Raw genomic sequence first — 20,698 nt, 5'->3', positions numbered from 1 at the left:
GCTGTGTTAGATAAAATCGATACTCCTTGTAAATAGTTTGTCAGCTGAAATAGATAAGTAGATAGTGTTCCACAGAAAAACCGTATGGTTTCACCACACAGGAAGCCAGGTTGTCAGTCCGTATTAGCTTGGAGATCAAAAAACTACAGCAAGTAGCTAAACTTGGAAACCACTAATTAGATGAGAATAACAGGATACATTAATGCACTTCTTGCCACATGAGTCGATTATTTTGTACGTTTTTGGCAACTAAAGAAAAATGATATTTCTTCCAGATTTAAGGTAATAGGATCCTAGGAGAAATAAGCATTCATCATCAGGCCTGTGGGAACAGACCTCAACTTTAACCCCACAATGTATTAAAGGACTATTTTTTCTTTTTCTACAGTAACTAATTATTTAAAATTTTTTAAATTCCATCCACACCAGTTTACATGACCCCCTCTCTTTTATATTCAGTCTGTAACTGGATTGTACATCTAATTCTTGTCTAATAAATATAAGTGAACTATTTATTGCTTCAGCATTAGTTATCGTTCATTAGGTGAGGAGCAAATATGACCATCTTGTTTTAATAGTTTTTGAAAATTTATCATCTTTACCCTCTAGTCCTTTCTCTGGAGGTTTTTTTTTGAAATCAACTATGCTTTCTTAGCTGTAAAATCTGTCTTTTTGATGTATACTTTCTGCAAATGATACAAAACATGTTTATGAAGTACAGCTTCATACAAATTGCCTTAAAATACTTATACATGCAAAATATAGATGGTTTACGCCAAAGTCCTCTTCCCCCAGCAGTTTTTTGGGCAGACGTTAGGCTAGGTGTGAATTAAATGTGGTCCTTGGTACTTTGCTTTTCAAAATAATTTCTACACAAGAAACTGTCCAGACAAACTAAGAAGTACCATGTCCCACTGAAAGATGAAGTGAGAACTGGGGGACCTGGGGAGTTGTTCTTTCCTGCCAGTCCCTCCCTGTCACGGTTTGGGTGCCATGAGGGGCACAGCACTGGATCCAGCGTTATGCATGGAAAACAACAAACAAAACTGCACCATGGCACTCTCTCCAGCTTTTTCTCCCCTGTTTGCAAAGGCAACAATTGTATCCATTAGCAAGGTCAGTGGTTTGGAGAAACCTGGAAAATAGCAGCTACCAGAAACCCACTAGAACAGTATCTCCAGCAGGTGATAGATTAGTTGGAACAAATTGGAACCACTGCACTTCAGCAATCCTGGTTTCTTTCAAGCTGTTTTAAAAATGTCGTCATTTTAATACACAATATCAGCCCTGCGGAACAGTCCACAGCAGGTTAATTTGAATCATATGATGTATCGCTGCCCTCAGCTGACATGAGCTCCATTCCATGTGTGAAGCCATAATAAATCCATTCCCAACCGAGGCAAATTCCCTGTGAGAAGGTGAACTAATCCAGGCCTCACACTGGCATGTTAGCCCTCCGTAATTGAAAGCAGGGCCACCTGTTCCCAGCACAGTTAGCCTATAGAGAGAAAATTAGCATTAGATCAGATACTTAATATATTGAAAAATCATTCATACTACTTGCAAGTTCAGCTGTGGGCTGCTTAGCATGACATCATATATAAACCTAGGAATGTGCGCACTTGATCCCAGTTTAACAGTTTTGTTAACCATGGTGTTTGTTAACTTTGAAATGAGAATTTTTTGATTTAATGAGAGCTGACATGTGAGAAGGGGAACTAGCCAGGGTGCAGACTTTTCTAATTAACTCTGGGTCATTTGCAAAACTTTTGAGCTTTCTAGTAGTTTTTTTTTTCCCCTTTGCTCTTTTACAAACAAGTTTTTAAAGCACTGACACTGTAGCCATGAAGTGATATTTATTTGATTAAGAGGGCAAAGAGAAATATTCCAGACAGGTGTACCAGCCTGTAGGTATTGCTTTGGTTTTGACATATCACAGAATCACAGAATCAACCAGGTTGGAAGAGACCTCAGCGATCATCGAGTCCAACCGTTGCCCTGACACCACCATGTCAACTAGACCATGGCACTAAGTGCCATGTCCAGTCTTTTCTTAAACACATCCAGAGATGGTGACTCCACCACTTCCCTGGGCAGCCCATTCCAATGTCTAATAACCCTTTCTGAAAAGAAATTCTTCCTGATGTCCAACCTGAACCTCCCCTGGCAAAGCCTGAGACTGTGTCCTCTTGTCCTATCGCTAGTTGCCCGGGAGAAGAGGCCAACTCCCACTTCACTACAACCTCCCTTCAGGTAGTTGTAGACTGCGATAAGGTCACCTCGGAGCCTCCTCTTCTCCAGGCTAAACAACCCCAGCTTTCTCAGCCGTTCCTCATAGGTCAGACCCTCCAGACCCTTCACCAGCTTGGTCGCCCTCCTCTGGACTCGCTCCAACACCTCAACATCTTTCTTGAAGTGCGGGGCCCAGAAGTGGACACAGTACTCAAGATGTGGCCTCACCAGTGCCAAGTACAGAGGGACGATCACTTCCCTAGACCGGCTGGCTACACTATTCCTAATAGAGGCCAGGATGCCATTGGCCTTCTTGGCCACCTGGGCACACTGCTGGCTCATGTTTAGCTGGCTGTCGATCAGATGATCGTCTGATTACAGACACATCTATTGTCTGTAATATCAGTGTAATAATGCATAAAATTACCTTTGTAAAAGCAGTGTCTACAACACTTATTTTAAATTTAGTTTCTTAAATGCCTAAGCACTGAAAATGAAAACTGCACACCGAAGCTACATGGATAACTTGGAAAATAGTTTCTTGGTATCTCTTTCAGTGTATTGGCATTCTTTTAAAACTTATGTCAAACATTTGCTCAGTTTTCTGAAATCCTCTTTTTTTCATATATGTCTTAATATAGTTGTATTGTTCAGCAGCTAAGCAGGTAATAGAGAGTTAGTATTTATGGGTTCTTTTCTTTTCCACAAACATGCTTCATGACCTGGAACAATTTATTTCTTCTCACCGTATTGTGCTTCAACTTCCCTGTCTCTCTGTTGAGAGAGTTATTGTTTCCCTTAGCTAGAGTTTTCCTTTCATGGTAGTGCCTCCCAATGCCCCCATTATAGTTTTTGGCCTTGCCACCCAACCCTTGACACATTTCTGTAGTGTGATTGGTAGTAGCACAGTTGCTTAATTTCAGTCATCATCCTATGAATAGCAGTAACCTTCCATTCTTTATGAATTGTATCTTTGGTCTTCTCGACCTACAACAATTTATTTTGCTTCAGTTGTGACAATTTTTTAAAATTAATAGAATTACATCACTCTGAGCCTTGTCTGAGATCTCAAACGCAAGCGCTGGCCAGCTAGAGCTGTTAATGTCTTGTGTCACCTTAGTGTAATGTCAATGACATACTAGGTCATGGAAGTAGGAGTTGTTACTGCTGGGGAACACCCCGCATGGCTCGAGTTGATTGAGCTCCCTGAAGGCTGTAGTTTGCCATATTGGCCTTAGAGAGCTGCTTCTGTGGGGCTGCAGCACACAGACGGCAGTAGGTAGAAATACTGAGCCGTGGCTACCAGCCTCTTCCAGACTAATTGGCATCTGTCTCACAGAAGCAGAATACAAGATGGACTGCAGATGGCCTCTGAAGCCTTGTCTCAAGTTTCTTCCTTCTTTTCCCTTGATCCAAATTGGGAATGATGAATTAGAGGATAAAAACAATTCGTTTGGATTCTTCTTGCTTTTCAATTTCTTTTAATTTGTCTCTCTTTTGATGCCTGACCAGGGACAATTGAGAACAGTACAGCTAGTTTTCTCTTTACATGCCTCTCTCTTTCCTATTTTTATAAATTTAATTTTTGCAATTTAGCCTTTTCCCTGTTACTGAAGGGCCACCCGGACTCCAAATCAGAATCAGGACTCAAGATTACCTTTACCTTCCTCAGATTTCCTCTGTTTAAACTCCCTACATCAGGATGGGTGGCTCCCAGAGGAAGAATATTACTGATGGTAAAATGTTTCATGCCTGTTGTCTGCTCCTCTCCTGTTCAGAACTATGAAATCCAATCCTCTTAACAGTTTAGGGCAAATAGTATTTTCTTTTATAGCACCACTATTTATTAAGAAGTTTAATATTTTACAGCCTTCTTAGGGTAGGAGAGAGTGAGACCCATGTCCAACCTGAGGGAGAAAGACCTGGTCTTTTCAATATTAGCTATGAGAAATAAAAGACCTACTGTGGAATGATGGGTATGAGAAGTGAACAAATTCTTGGAAAACACCATATTTTTCTCTCTCACAGTTCAACATTTCTCATAGACTGTGAAAAGATCCCAGTCTTATAAATAAAGCTTACAAATAATTTTCATGGAGTTTACTTTCTGGTTTTTCAGATTAAGAGTATACTATGGTAGTTTATTAGTCATAGAAGTAGTAACCTGGTGTACATTAAGTTATGGCATATATTAGAATAAGCCCACTGACTTCAGTAAGAGCTGGGATTGACCTAAAGCAACTTGCAAGGAGCTCTGTTATTTTTGTGTTGCTTATTCATCCCTAGCCCACCATATAAGAAGACCTTTTGAGTAATATCGTTATCCCAAGTTCACAGAATAAAATTATATCTTCACGGTACAAATCTGAATGTTATGGAGAACAAGGGTAAAATACTCATAACCCTGAAATTTTTTATCTGAAGCTCTAAGTAATAAAATGACAAAGAACGAAATTGTTTCAGACAGAAATTTCAGAGTGCTGCTTATAGGTTTTCTTTTACAGATGTTATGATTTTGTTAAAACAGGCCATATTGAATCCATTGGGTTTTTTGTAATAGATTTCAAAATACGTAATAAATGTAAGTAATATGATGACTAATGGGTCAAGTGAAGTTGGAACTTTTTAAATGAGAAAATAGCTGGAAACAGTTTTCAGGTAACTATTCCAGTTGATTTTTGGTCCCCCACAAGGTGTACATTAACATAAACTCCGTAGAATCGCCTCTGGGACCTGAATTCCCTCTCTGATTTCATTATTGCAACGTGATTCTTTTCCTTTCGCCGTTAAGTCATCTCCTGGTGTGGTGGGAGCATATAATAAGTGTAATTTATTTATATTTATCTAATCTCCTTTTAACTCAATAGTTATTTCATCATTCTGTTTCCTAGTAGCTGTTCAGAAAGTTGTGAAGGGTAATTAGAAACTAATAATTGACAGACGTGGATTTACTGGGTAATCTAAAGACAGGTAGCGAAGAAATGGAGAAAGAACAATTCAAATTCTGCACTCAAATGCTACATTGTAATAAAAAATACTGCTTTGATATCATCTAGTTCAGTCTGATTTAAACATAACCAGAAATAACTTGAACGCAATCTCTTTTAATTTCTTTACTATTTATTTGCTGGAAATAGGTTACAACTGGCAAAATAAGCTATTGCTATTATGTCTTAAATCTAAAGAAAGCATTGGGGTATAATTGCAGTAGCCAATCACTAGTAGTCAAAGTAGAGACTCATGTAATTGAGGAGTTAAAGGTGGCTTTGAGCTACCTTTTGCCCTGTCCTAATTCTGATGTAATTTTGGACAATTCAAGGAGTTGTTTGAATTATAGGAACGTGTGTTTTCCTACTGGTACAGAATCTGCAGAGTGTTGTGTGGTGTGCTTCCCGAGGTGTTTAAAATCATCTAAAAAGATGTTACCCTTGGATTTTGCACCCTGGAAATTTTATTTCAGCTGCATCTAGGTAACCCTTTATGTTGTAACATCTCTTTTTAGCCCATTTTGAGTAACTGGAGAAGCTGCTGAACATCTGTCTTCATCAACTGCTATAAATAGCTCTTCATATTTCATCAGTTTTCACTGTTTCTGTCCATCACTTAAATATGTTTTTCTTAGAAGGAATGTTAAAGTTTCTTTTGCAGCACTAAGTATAACGTGTAAAACAGCACAAAAACTAAAAACATGTTGATTGCTCAATTGAATTTTCATTTTTTGAATGTTTTACTTAATGCCAAAGAATCTCCTTACATAATCTTTCCCCAGTTATAAAAATAACCTATGTCATTATGAGATAGTTAAAATATTTGCAGTGAAGGATGCAGAGTTACATTTTCTGCAATTATGCTTCTGGCTGCCACCACCTTCTGTTGGGGCTGATTCACTGGATAATAATAACTTAATACAAACCTTTGTCAAGTTATCAGTCATGATAACATTTTTCTACGTGACATGAGCCATTTCCAAACAGAAAACAGAGAAGTCATTTGCATTTCTCTGGTGTCCTAGTGACCATTTTTTTTATTGCTGTCTTGGGCGAGCGTGGTGTTTGTGAAAACAAGTGACAAACAGTAGTGATAAAACACAGGCCCAGGACCACAGGTGCTATGCATGTTCCACCACTGAGCTTCACCAGCGCCCTGTGACTTCTCTGCCCTGGCCTGAGGAAACCCAAGAGAGAACTATTGCTGTCATATTCATCTCCTTTTAAATCTTTCTCGATCAGTTTACTCTCTGGCTTTAGCTTGACGCTTGTTCTATCAACTTATGTCTAAGTAGTTTTGGGGTTGTAGGGTTTTTGTTGTTTTTTCCTCTCTTGGGCTATACTACCAGAGGAATGTGTTGGCAATAACATGTGCCTCTGGCAAACCAGTTAGATGTGAAAGCTGGCACACCAAGCAGTAAGGGTCCTTTCCTCATTTACTAACTTACAAACTGAATTATGAGCAAAGCCAAGAACTTCTCTTTTACTCCTTTATTACTACATCACTAATGGAGAAAATTAAGTCAATAAGGGACTTGTTTTGAAAGTGCCTAAATGGTTCAGCAACCCAAATCCTAGTGTGCGTTGATTTCAAACTTGGGTCATTTTAAAACACTGCTTGTTCGTTTGTGTGGGTTCTTGTTGGGTTTTTTTTAAACGTTTCATTAGAATAACACTCCTTTCCATTTGAGTATCATAAGTAAATTAATATCATAATGTCACATGGGTCTCTACTTTCTTTGTAAGTCTTCTTTCTCCATTCAAAGAGAGGGAGGGGACCAATGATGTGTGCAAGAAGGCAGGCAAGTCTTGGGGTATTCTTTAGTGCCAAGAAGGGTGGAGAGATTTTCAAGTGTTATGACATTTTTCTTCCCTTCGTTTTAATGAACAATATTGGTACCTAAGTATTTTGAAAAATCTTCCAAGTTTTGGATGCCTAAAAATCTTGCTCTCTTCTAATCTCCAGTTTCCTTACTTTGATACTTGCCTTTCTACTAGGCCCACATGTTAACTAGTGTTTTGCCACAGTTTCTAGTTCAGCGTGGAAGGCTTTAACACAAGAGAAAGTATTTTCAGAAAACCATTAATTAAATTCTAAGTTACAATTAAAATAGTTTTTCAGTCTTAAATTTCAGTTAGCTGTGGCTTGTGGAGTACTACAGACTTTTTTTCTAAGATTGTTTTGGGTTTTTTAATTCAACTGCAACAAATCTTACATGTCATTAATAAGTTTCTTTCATCTCTGTAGAAAAAGTGCTAGTTTATAATTCAAAGACTTATCTATTCAGATACCAAAGCATCTAACTGAAATTTAGAACCCCCAGATATTTTGTGGGGTCAGAAAAGTGCTTTGTCGTGTGCCTGGGACTCTCTCTGAAGTCAGTATAAACCTATGCTTAAGAGCAGCTCCGCAGCTCTGCTCTTGCAGCCCTTTACTGTTGTAATTGACCTAAAGAGTGGGAGAATCGAGCTTGTCAGTTTGCATCAGCGTTAAGTGTAGAACGAGATCCTGGACAACTTGAAACTAGGTCCTAATTTTGGTGAAATATTCATTAATCTGTGTAAAACCTTCAACAAACAGTGTTTCCTGTATATATATTTATAATGAAACTTGAAACTAAGTAGTGGTGTTTTCTCTGAACATTTAATCTAGTTCAGATATATGCATAGAATTTTTATCATTTTTGGTTCCTGGGGGTGGGGTGGTGGGAATCAAAGAGCAAAGTGAAAGACAAACTTCTCCCCCTGCCCAGGGTAGCTGTCTCATTACTGGGTGAAAGCTGAATTTTAAATGAAAAATTTTTAAAACTAGGTTAAAGCTGGATTTCTGTAATGAAGTACAATGTACTGATAAAAAGGCAGATAGCAGCACAGAAATAAGTTTCAACCATCATAAAATCCTGCTTCCCATCTGTGAAATAATCTTGGTAATTGCAACATCTCAGCTACTAAAATATCACTGTTGTCAATGTTGTTCATACTAGTTGTGATTTCTAAAAATTCTGTGAGACTTTTAGCAGTCTAGGAAGTACCAAAATCCTTTACTAAGGAGACAAAGAACATTTAAAAAATACTAGGTTATTCCAGTCTCCCTGGAAAACACAGAAATCTAAAAATAATTCAGTTTTTATATTTGCTTTTTATTTCACATTTCATCTTGAAAATGGATTGAAGACTACTGCATATTAGCTGTATAGGAAAGAACAGAATATACATGTTATTCACTCATTTAAATGTGTTGAAAATGTTTGCTGTTGGCTTTGGAGTTGAGTCAAATAGTTCTACTGGATGTAAAACTCAAGAGAATGTGAAGTATATTTTCATTCTGACACAAAAGGACTAATGTATTTACCCTCCTACATGCTCAAATAAAGTGTGTTTCTTTCAGATAGCTGTGGTGATCCTGGGAAGAAACAAGGAAGTAAGATGGACATTGTGACATGTTTCTTTAAAACTGTGCATAGTGAAGATTGCTTATAGTACTTTTCATAATGTTTTAATTCAGATTTATTCCTAAAAATATCGTTTCATTATGTTGTACCATTTATTCAGTCCTTTTAATGAAACATGGTAGAAATAGTTATCTCCACTAAATGCCTAATATTTTTACATTGCTTGAATAATTGCACTGTAGCTTCTCATATCTCTTTCTCTAATTCTCTCCTGCAGCTGACATAAATGTGGACATATCAAAACCTTTGAAAGCGAATCTCAGTTTTGTCAGACTTGATCAAATAAACCAGTTTTTAAAGAAAATCGTAACCACAAATGATGATGAGCCCAGGAAGGAGGCTGCTCCGTCAGCTGGCGTTATTCCAGATGAGGATGTCACTTCCATAACCAAACACCCCAGTACAAAGGATTTGCTACCTGCAGCACATACCTACGCTGCGCAAAAGGCTTCAGTACAAGAAAACTTGTGGCGAGCCCTTTCCTGCTTCCAGAAAATTTCGATTCACACTGTTCAAATGGTTGTTTCGATGGAAACCATCCCAGATCCCAGTAAACCTGCTTTGTTAGTCTCTCTATCAAACCTCAGTGGGAGCCTGAATGTTAAAAGTGGACATAAAACTGCAGGTAAGAGTTTTTGAAGGTTGGAAGTGCAACTGATTTGTTCAAGTGGTGGTCCAGTAACCATTTTAAAGCGTGGAGCATTGAGGGGAGCTCCTCCAGCTAACATAATAAATCCACAACGGAAAACAGCAAATCCCTGATAGACTCCATTATGTGAGTTTTGCTTTCAGTGAGGCAGCGCCCAGGAGTGCTTAATTTTGTAGTTAATATCCCCTAGCTTGTAATTACTAATATATTGACGGAATTCTGGCTGGAAGAGTGGTTACAAGAGCGACTATTCTGGTATTCTGATAATTCAGCACATACTTCAAAGGGCAAAATCTTGACAGTTTTCACTCTATAACTACATTTTCTTGTTAGGACCCTATATTTCTGTTTTAAAAAATACAAAAATAATTGTTCAGAGCCCTGGCATATGCTACTATGTAAATATTGGGTCATACCATTATTCTCCTTCAGGCTTATGAAGTTTTAAATTTTTACATGCTTCGTATGCACAGCTGAGAGTCACTTGGGGAAAACAGGCGCTCCAGTCTCATTACTGCAGTACTGCAAGGAAACTTTACACCTTGGGTACAATTAACAGGATACCAGAGACTCATTTAAAATGAAGATATTTTGAGTGTCTTTGTAAATTGTTTTATTAATCTTATAATAAAATTAATAAGATGGTACATTTACATGATGTGGAGATGAGCCAGATGTAGGTAGTTGGCAGAGTAGCTTGCGAGGTAAAATGGTCTGTAGCTGAGAGGAACAAGTTGTAGGCCAAGCTAGGTGGTGATTTATTTCTTTTTCATCAGAAATATTTCTCCTCAGGCCAGCAAGTTTCAGTGCTTCTTTATTGTTTTAAAAGTTAAAAATGAAAAATTTAAGGTTCATGTGACATGAAAGCCTGTGAAAGTGCTGGAGCCTGAAACTCTTGATTTATCCATAAATAAACAGCAGTACAGGCAGGAACAGTGCCTGCGTTCCCACGCTTTTCCAATCAGATCACAACCTTAGCATCGAAAGCACTGCAACTGAGTAAAAGGCCTTTCTAATGTCCTTTAAATAGTTCTAGTTTTCTTTCTGTATAATAATCCTCTTTCCTTCCGTCACTTCTCCTCTATCATTTATACATTATCCGTCCCATGATACATTATGATGTCCACAGCAAGCTTCGATATATCAAAGCCGAGCCTGTTCCGTCACTGTACTATAAAGCAATTTGGCAAACTCAGCAGTGTGTATCACTTACCCTGGAGTTTTTCATCCTCCCGGAAAGAGGACGTACCTTGCCTTGCACGTTAAGCCTCAGAAACGTTCCGCTACGAAGTTCTGTTTCTTAACTCTTCTGGCAATTTGAGGAAGCCGATCTTTATTTTTCGTGTCACAAGCTATACATGAATCTTCAGTATGTTTGTAGCCTGGCAAGCATTGTTAAGTAAAGCAATACTGATGCCGAATCTAATGAAAATTGAGATCAGTTATTCTGTATGACGAACTTTCGTAACCAGACAATAAATAGACATGAACGGACTCTTTTCAGATTTTTTCCAGTTACAGTTGCCTTATCTTTGCTTTATAAAAATAAAAATACATGTACATGAGGTTTTCGTGCTATTGTGACGGTGCAATAACTTGTTTTAAGTTTCAATAAGTGCAAAAGACGCAATTCCACAAAACTGATTGAAATGGTCAAAAATTCTTTTAATAAATTGTTTGGATTTTATTTCAAATTATTAATTTAAAGTGCTGATAGAAACTAAAGTGGAAATTGTAACTTCAGGAAAGACAAAAAAATTACTCAGTGTGGGGGAAACAGTATTATAATTTCTGTTAAAAATACTTTAGCAGAATACCACAGTTACCAACTAGATTTGTTTTATTATTGCAAAGAAATTATGCAATCTAACTCAGTTTTTAAAAAGTGTAGTAGCTGTGTCTTGAGAGCAAGGAGTATTTAAATATGTCAGTTCTTCACTACTTTTCTTTTTACAAAAGGTTTTATTGATATACCTTTTGAGCTGAACAGGGTTAATGTCAGATTTTTTTTTATAGTATGAAACTAATACGCAAATACTTCACCGTGTCTTTGATTTTACAGTCAAGTAACTATTGTGACCGTCTGCAGCAGCTGCATTTTACGAATTATTTGCTGAACCAAACTAAGCACAATGACAAAAGTAGTCATCTCAGATATACTGTTAAAACAGAGGAGGAAAAAGGAGCATTGCTTGCCTTTTGTACAGTATGGCCATCTGCTGTACAGATGTTATTATATAGAATGACTTCAGATACAATAATTGTAGAAAATTTTTATTAAAACCTCAACAATTTGCACTTGTTTACTTGAATCTGCATAACTCCCCAGTGAGACAACACAATACGCTTGGTGTTTCTTTGGTTCTCACTAGCTTTCTCTTTGATCTTTTTTGATGTGCTGACTTTAATAAACATAGTTAAAAACACTGTTCAAAAACATCATGGAAAAAACTACAAAGGAACAATTATAGCAGTAGAAACTACTCTAATCCCTTACTTACGCAAGCTATTTTTAGTGAAATATGTTTTTTTACACATTTTATGTGGCAGTGTTTTATAAACAGTGTAAACGACCCCTTTTCCAGATGAGTTTTGATGTAGGAGATGAAGTTGGTTTGTAAGGAATCCTATTTGCTAGGAATTATTTAGCAAAAAAACCTCACAAGAATGTACTGTCGGCATTTTTCCTCCCTTACAGGGGGAAAACAAAAGTGCGTGACCTTGTGTAATGCTTTGATTTTTTTAGCTGAAATTAAGAAGGAAGCTTGCCATATAACTTTTTTTAATTATCAGTTTTCCCTCTAGACTTTCCTGGTTTAGTCATGGAAGCTAAAGGCCTTCTGTTTTAATTTTTCTTCTTAACTTATGAAAGTGAAAAGATACACCTTCTGAAAAATGGAGGGGCTCATTAGTTGAACTATTTCACTTCTAACAAAATAAATTCCAAGTATTGAACATTCACATTGCAGTTGGATCAAATTAAAACACCTCCATTTCTACATATCCTGCTGCACTGTTATACAACCCCAAACCCTTAGTGTGTCAAGGGACTTCATTTTTTGGACATTTTTCATGTTTTAATACAACAGTTATTGTAACAACATGGTTACTATTTCTGCTAGAATACTTATGTTCTCCTCTGTACTTATGGTGAAATCCCAAGTATCTTGGTTTTAGTAAAGTAATACTATTGTAGAATGTGATGCGGTGTATTGGCAAAAAACAAACCAAAACAAAATCCTTTCTCAAAAAAAAAAAAAAGTATTATTAATTTTACTTTGAAGAGGCTACCAGTATAGTTTTTCTGATACCCTTAAGGGCAGAAGTTTCAGTCATACTGGTGTTAAATAAAATAATTATCTATAGTCATTTTATATTTTGTGGCTTAGAGTTACAAGTTAAAACTTCTACCCAAAACTTCATACAAGCAAATAACAAACATTTAGCTCCTTTTTGGCAGCTTATTTGTATTGTTGACGAAAACCCCAAGTTCAGGAACTATTATTAGACCTGGTTCAGTGATTCTTGTTGTCTGAAGTATGTGGCATCTTCTGCAAAGTGGCTAGAGCTCTCAAGTGCCATGTACCCAGTCAGATTTGAGATCGCTTGGTATCACACTTGATGTATGTAGCTCACTCTGGAACAGTCACATGCCTTTAAAGTTGAAATAATTTTTATCTATGACTACTAGGAAATAGAATGCAATTCTAAACATATGGCTTTCAGTTAATTTAAGTTTGGTGTTGAAATCAGCACTACCTACCTGCCAAAAGAGCAGATAAATGAGAGAAGTTGAGGACTATACTCTCCCCAGAGAGAAAGGCAGCAAGAAGCCTGTAGCCTCTCAGTAGAGCCTTATTTTGCTCTGGCTGGACACAGGAGGGAAGTCTTGCTGTTCTGAAGTCTCAGTGTCTGAACTGAGAGAGTTACGGACATAAAATACTCCAAAGATCATAGACAGAATTCCCCAGCCCTTTGTCCCATATGCAGAGATGATTACTTTAGCATATAAATAAGGGAAAAAAATAAACACTAGTTGAGCGTATGATGATCGCAAGTATTTTTATTAAACCTGAAAGAAATTACATACTTAAGATACTTTACAGGAATATTAAAAATTAAATGCAGCTAGTAACTGGTGTAAAGCAAAGACCAAACTTCATTTTGGAGTTAACTGACTCTCTTGAGAAAACTCTGCTAAGGCGTTGTCATAGTCTTTGGATGCTGCAGATAGGCAAGTTAGCCCATGGGGAAATAAAACATTAAATTAGATATGACTACCTAAAATAATATGCAGCAGTAACAAGCCATTTACAACACCCAGAAGACCTTTGTTACTTTTAGAAAGAAATATAAACTCTTTCCAACACTTGAACAATAGGAAATTAATTCTTTGTCAGTAAAAGCCAGAGGACAAAGTAAATATTTAAATGGCCACTGAGGATTGAGGTGGAAGTGCAGCTTGTAGACAGCTATACAAATCACTAACAAACCTTAATGAATATTGGGTGTGGGCATCAGGGTCCTGTCAGATTTGACACCGTGTCCCAAGTAGTTTAAACCCAACACTCAAGAAAAGGTGGAGACCTCATCAGGTCTCTAACATCTGGGATTTTATTTGTCATTTTGGCATACCCTGCAAGCGCAAAAGAAAGAGTAAAAGGGGATTATCCTGACAATGAAATGAGTTACTGAATCTTGTTGATAATGAAAAGCAGAAGAATTCTAATTCCTTTCTATAGTCCCTGAGGTGAAGGTGCGTTTATAGTTCTGCAGGAGTATAGTGTAGGAGGGAAAACCAGATGGCCTAAAATCCATGAAACAAGACACCACCTAATCCCAGGACTGAGTACCACTATTAATCCTGGTCAGATTCCCTACTGGTACTTTGTAACAGGGTTCAGAATTGCTACTGATGAACTAGCACGTTAACTCGGGGAGAAAAAAAAGAAAAAAGACAAAAAAAGTTAGTTGTAGGCTGTTGATTCAAGACTGTGCCCTAATTCTGTAGAACTGCATTTACAGTTTAAATAACTCGACTTTAAAAAGTAGACTCCAACTGAAATTTGATTCAGAACAAATATGGTTGTTTTTGTAATCTCTTCAGCTTTTATTGTGAAAGTAATTGCATATTTTTTTCAGAGTGGAATTTCTTTTGTTATGTGGAACCCAGTGCCATATATGGCAGTAGTAGGTGATACAGCAATTTCATGGTTGTCAATTCTATAGAATATTTACATTCATGAGGAAACACAGGTAACAGTGAAAGCTGAATGTTTTCTTAGTACATTTTATGCTTTCTGTGTAATTCCTCCAGTTCAATCTACATTTTGCAATGTGAGGTACGGAACACAGAGATTAGTCATTATTGCCTGGTCTTAAGGACCAGTTCCTTAAGATGTTAAAATTGTTGACATACTGGCAACATGTTTCTTCTTTTCCTCTGACAAGAATGTTTTTTATGGGATGAGATCACCAGCTTGCTGCCCAAACAAAAGGTGCAATTCCATAGGAAGTTTGGGTTCCTGTGGCTGCGCATTTCCACACTCTGGCTTGTGCTAGCTCTGTTACTCGGGCAGCTGTTCATTGAGTTGGGACAGATCTGTCTGAAAACTAAACCAGGAAAGAAGACTTTCCAGCAAGACCATCTCCTTCAGCTGGCTCAGTGCACAGGGACACTTTAATGACCATGCTGGCACAAATGAGAATTCAGAGAAGTATATAAAGGAGGGAGGGGGAGGATCAAAGGGAGAAGACTGGAACATAGGAGCCTGGACCTGGACTGACCTTAATCCTGGGGAACGACATCCCAAGAGTACAGGGAAACCTGTTCAGTTTGTGTGGCCTGGGTATATCTGTCAAGCCTTGAACTTCCACAAGCATAATTCACTGGGTTATAGAGGCTAAAACAGCTCAGGTGCTGCTGGGCACTATCCTAAGGATGGTTTATTTATAAAGAGAAGTTACCCTCTAGTTCATGGACTATTTAGTTTATTAAAGCAGTTGAAATCCGGTGAATCAAGCGTAGAGCAGAGGAGCAAGACACCAAAGCTGTAATTCTAATTCAACCTTGTGACAATTATATAGGGCTACATTTTGAGTGCCATCCACTATTTTGTAATGCTTCATTTACTGTGCAACCATTCAATGTTTGATTTTTTTCGTAGTGCTAAGTATCTACAACTTTATAAATCAGTGACAGTTGTAGGTACCAGCTATCTCCTGAAAATAAACCAAAGTTCTCAACCAACCACCTAAAGTTAAGATGTGAAAATACATGATTTGTTTTACATTGAGGAACCTCTCCATGCCTGTCTGTAAAGCTGGAGTTAAGAATGTTTAGTTACTTTTCTGAAAACTGCTGATATCTAAAAATAAAATATTTATGGTACAAGAACCAAGTATTACTCGTGTCAGTGTAGCATTCAGTCAGTTTTGAAAGCTAGACTCACGGATGCAAAATGAACACTATTTTTGTTGTTTTCCATTATGCATTTTTCTCCACTTAATTAGAGTAAGGTAGGGCAATACAGAGCTTTACAAATATATTCTAAATTATTGTATACCAAAGACAGCCTTGACCGAAAATGAAAATATCTTTAGATCTTAACTTTAATATGCTCTCTCTGATCAGGCATCACAAAATCCAAAATTACCAAATCAATGAGTGAATTGAGATTTTTCATCTATTTAGTATGCGGTAGTGTAATGAACATGATGTACCTGCCCAGTTATTCTTTAAGGGAGATGAGCTCATTTCAAATAGATAACCATCTTTGACTTCTCTTCTGATTCATCACTGACCTGAACTCCATTTGAACCTTGTTAGACACAAAACAAGCAGGATTCCTGGCCTGAGCTATAAAATATAATTAAGCCCTTTTGAAATGATGTGTAAAAGAACATAGCTTTACCCCCACTATAACTACTACCACCACCACAACCAATAAAGTTAAATCAAGCACTGCCTGTAATGGATTAAAATAATAAATGTTCCTGGATTTTAGTGTTTGAAGTATTTGAAGAAAACAGGCTCCCAGCAGCCAGGACTGCTGAATGCATGGGGACGTTTATTAGTGATGAATTCAAGGGTTTGGCCTGTTTAAGATCATTACTTTCTGTTTACCGTGTGTTACACATCTCATGTTTTTACAGAGCCCGCGTGTGTCCCCATGTAACGCTGAAAAACTCTCTTTCACTAAAGAATAGTTAATTGCTAATGTGTAAATATTGTTCTCGGGGGGAGAATGAGCTACCATAAGATTCAGCTCAACACTAATGAGAAATCCAGGGCGGCCAGTGGATTGTTAACTAAATCTCTCCTGGAAAATTGTCCTTTACTACATCTCACCATTTGTTTGCTGCTGCTATTTCCCGACTTGAATAAATTGGCAGACTCTTAAATTAACTGCAGTATTTCCCCTGTAATTGTTTTCATAGCTTTGTTACCCTTTCTTCTCAGAAGCTGCTTCCTAGAGGATACTTGTCAACAGAGGAGCGTAACTGTGGAGTAACCGCTCGTTACATGTTGTATCTTAAGTTTCCTCAAGAGGAAAAAAATCGTGTACATAATTGTATCAATATATTAGATATAATAACATATTTACATATTCAAATCTGTCTTAGTATCTTGGGCAACTTTAAACTAGCTACTGAAGTTGCAAATATGAAGAGTGAAAGCTCAGGAGCAAATATCACAGATTATCACCTTAGTAACGTGCGACATTAAAGCAGAAGGTAGTACGGAAAACCACTCGCTAATTCACCTTCAGCAGCCAGATTATATCTCTGCCGCCCAGGCATGGAGGGCCCACGGGAGAGCCTGGACTTCTTCCTTCAGAGCGCACCGCGATCCTTTGGGTGGGAATGCAATCTGCCAGATGCTGCGGTCGGTGCAGACTGCATCGCTCACGTGCATCTTACCCAGTCCGAACCAGCGTGGCAAGCTCTGTGCTCTGGGACACAGTCTTGCTTCTGAGCTGCCCCAAACTCAGAAAAGCAATTTTCTTCCTAGTGCTACAGTTTGTACCAAAGCTACTTGTTTCCAAGAGGCTTTTCAAAAGGTAGCTCAACTATAGTCCAGTGCCATTTGCTATATTTATTGTAATACACGTGTTTCTGTTTTCTTAAAACTCTTTTCCTGTATAGAAGTTTGCCAGTTAAAATCGTGTGCTATGTTCTGTTAGGTTACAGTGCAGTGAATCAAAGAGGATTTGCAGCTATCTAAGGAAGAGCAAATGCACAGAGCATAATAGAAGGAAAAAAACTCCTGATACATTTCTACTTGATTCATTTGGAGTTGATTCAAATATCAGTATTTTAAAATGGTTTTGAAAATAGAAAGCCCATAGTTAATGTCAAAACATTGTCTCTCCCTTTGTCTGTGAACCAGGAAAAATAACAGAACTCTTTCTTAACACCTGTTTTGCCTAAACACTACGTGATTGTTACTGTAAAGCAAGGGTTGTTTTAATGTATTTGCTGCATCTATTAAAATGGGCCAGCTCTTTTTTTTTACTATACACACAAATGGGTTGATGCACACAGGGCAATTTAACAAACATGGTACCTCCTATTATTGGTAAACATGAATATAGCTATATTATACTTATATATAAACTCTAATATAAGCATATTTATAACTATATTAAAGTACTTGGATTCTAGGAGATGTCTTTGTAAATGTTAGCATAAATCAAGTCTCTCCTGACTAAGAAAAGAAAGATGTTAGAATATTAAAGCAAATGTTGTCCTTCAGTAAATTTTCTTCACTGCTCTGTTGTAATGATCTCCATCTTTAATTTCTGAGCAAGTTAATTTCTTGACGTTACCAAGCAAGTGCTAGCTTTTTTTCAAACCCTCCTACCTTTTTTCCAAGTATATAAAAATACGTGGCTATTCCTTTTGAGCATATGTCATCAGAAGGGTAATCCTTGCAATGGCATGCAGAAGCCTGGTGTAAGCTGTGTTTTGCTCAGTTAGCGTGGCAGCATATTGCGGTGCTGTTGTGGGTCTGGGTGGAGTCTGACAACGGAGGGGGCTGGCAGCATTTTTTAAACACTGTCCAAAGCAAGTGCTTCATATTTATTAGTCTCTTGGAGGAGTATTTTAAAAGTCATGAAACTATTTGTTCCTAGAAGTAAATTATTGCACGTACTGAAAAGTGTGTTGGTGTTCATGAGCAATAATCCAAACAGAACAAGTTAACTTCTGCATATCACAACAATCGTTTATGAAGATATATGACTTCTGTGTGGTGCCATCTCAAGTTCACTTCAAATGGAGACTTTGATTTAATCTGTTTAAACTGAAGTTCGAATTCTACAATAGAAGTTTGTGAGAGATGCATGAAAGGACTGAGTGAAAATAGTGTGTAGGAGGGAAAAAAACAAGAGAATTATTTTGCATCTTTACCTTTCTGAGGTGATTGCTTTAGTCATAGGAAAGCAACTTCACTAACTGAACATATACTTTGAATGCTAGTGTGGCATTTAGCAATCTTAAAATAAGCTCTCTACTAGTGCATACTGGTATTTTTTCACTCCCTTCCCTTAGAATGTGAGATTATTTCTTTTCTAACGTCATCCCTTTAGGATTTCTGTAGTAATGGTGCCCCACTGAAGCTTCCCTCAGGCCCAGGGATGTCTTTATTTACTATTGCTTTTTAGGGTTTGTGCATACTTATTGTTCTTCATTTGTGTTCTTTAAGCTTCCTCAAGACATCACTTTGTGCAAGTTTGTCTGAGTGATCTCTGCATTTTTTTGTATTAAGAGCACAGTGGTTTTTATACGAAGAGTCACTTCATCCTCAAAAGGGCATGTAGATAGAACTGCTAGGAAGGACAAGGATGTGATTCTTGCCTATACAAGAGCAATCTGGGTCGCAGCAGGAAAAAGAAAAATCTCTCATTGAGTCCCTGAGCTTTTCCTGGTATTTGTAGGACACAATCCATTGATGTGTCTTGTAATATTTCTTTTATTTAAAATTTACCGACACTTCCTTATTCTTAATTGTGTCTTCATTTCTCATTGTTTACATAGCGCTTGAGAAAGGTGCTGCCGATTTTGAACCAGCAGTATTATGTGCTGAATGCTCAGTTCTGTTTCTAAGCTGTTGGATATTGTGTTTTCTTTGTACTCTGTGAAGCTGAGATAACAACAGAAAAAGACTGCAAAACATAATCCTTCCAAGTGTAATCCCAGTGAAAGAAAACATAAATAAAACCACTTGTATTCTGGCATTCCTTTTTCCCTTTTGTTATTTCTGCAACTTGGCACATATTCCAATAAAACTATAGAACATTTCTGTATATTGCAGAATTGTGCAATAGTTACCGAGAATTTCTCCTCTTTAAAGTCAAAGTTCCATGTAGAGTATAAAAAAAGTTGAATTTCCAAATATTGTGGTGCCTCTTAAAATAACTAGACTGAGCATAGCAGGGTGAGGGTGAGCCCTTCCCATAAAAATACCTCCTTTTCTTGGTTTAAGACTGTATGTGAAGCTGCTTCATTCCACAGTTTACAGAATCAAGTCTGAACCAGTACCAAAAGGAGAGGCGTCAGGGTGTGTTGATGTTAGTTTTCTTGCTTATCACTGAAGTTCAGTGAACAGTTTCTGTCGTATAGACCTGTTACACATGAGGCCAGACCCAGGGGTTCAGCAGCCAGCCTAAACAACCCAGAGCTAAAACCCCTTTCCCAATCGGTGACAACAGTCCTGTTGATTGGCATGGGATAAAGGTTTGCTCAAGCCCTTGATCATTCTTATTAAACTCCACACTGCTCAAGGGAGAGATTCTTGTTGTGTGTGCTTCCTACTCGGGTTGAATACAATTCAATGCCATTCTTGCTATGGGGACTGCTGGACCCCCTTCCTAGTGAATGCTCGATTAAAAAAAAAAAATCCAATGTATTTCCTTCCATTGTATAAAATATTTCTCTGTTTAATGAAATTGTAACTCCCAGGATGCAGACAGACTTCTTTCTGGATTCTAAAAGAGATTCATAGGAGAAGTTTTACTGCATGTATTCAAAACAGGGAATTGTATTTTTGTGGGACTTTTCTACCAGCAAAGGTATGACAACATAAAATGGACCTGTACCGTGAAACATCTGTATGTAAGGTGTTTTTTAATCTTTTGCCTTTGGTAAATATCCAGTTTCATTAGAAAAATAAGCTATGGGCATCTTAAAGAATGGTGACGTTCAATATGCAGAGTGTTGAGTCCAAGTATGAGCACCAGAAGAGAAAAAAGTTAACCCAACCTCAGATGTAGTACTTTTCCTGTAAATATACAAAAAGAATACAGAGATATTAAGTACGGTTTGTTTTATTAAACAGTGATTTTCAGTAAGTTAAATTCACAAGAGATGTGACA

The 20,698-nt window shown here is 37.5% G+C and overlaps 1 protein-coding gene across 6 annotated transcripts in view; it reads left to right on the top strand.

Moving 5' to 3' along the window:
* Positions 1-20,698, top strand: part of VPS13B (vacuolar protein sorting 13 homolog B) — a 506,220-nt gene that overhangs the window by 397,192 nt on the left and 88,330 nt on the right. For all 6 annotated transcript variants that reach the window (XM_068395717.1, XM_068395718.1, XM_068395719.1 and 3 more), the window contains one exon: positions 8,889-9,296. In XM_068395717.1, the coding sequence (XP_068251818.1) occupies positions 8,889-9,296 (408 nt within the window). The remainder of the gene's footprint in view (positions 1-8,888; positions 9,297-20,698) is intronic.

This window comes from Nyctibius grandis, chromosome 3, assembly GCF_013368605.1.
Source record: "Nyctibius grandis isolate bNycGra1 chromosome 3, bNycGra1.pri, whole genome shotgun sequence".
In the NCBI taxonomy this organism is placed as follows: Eukaryota; Metazoa; Chordata; class Aves; order Nyctibiiformes; family Nyctibiidae; genus Nyctibius; species Nyctibius grandis.
This window is presented reverse-complemented; position numbering and strand designations above follow the sequence as displayed.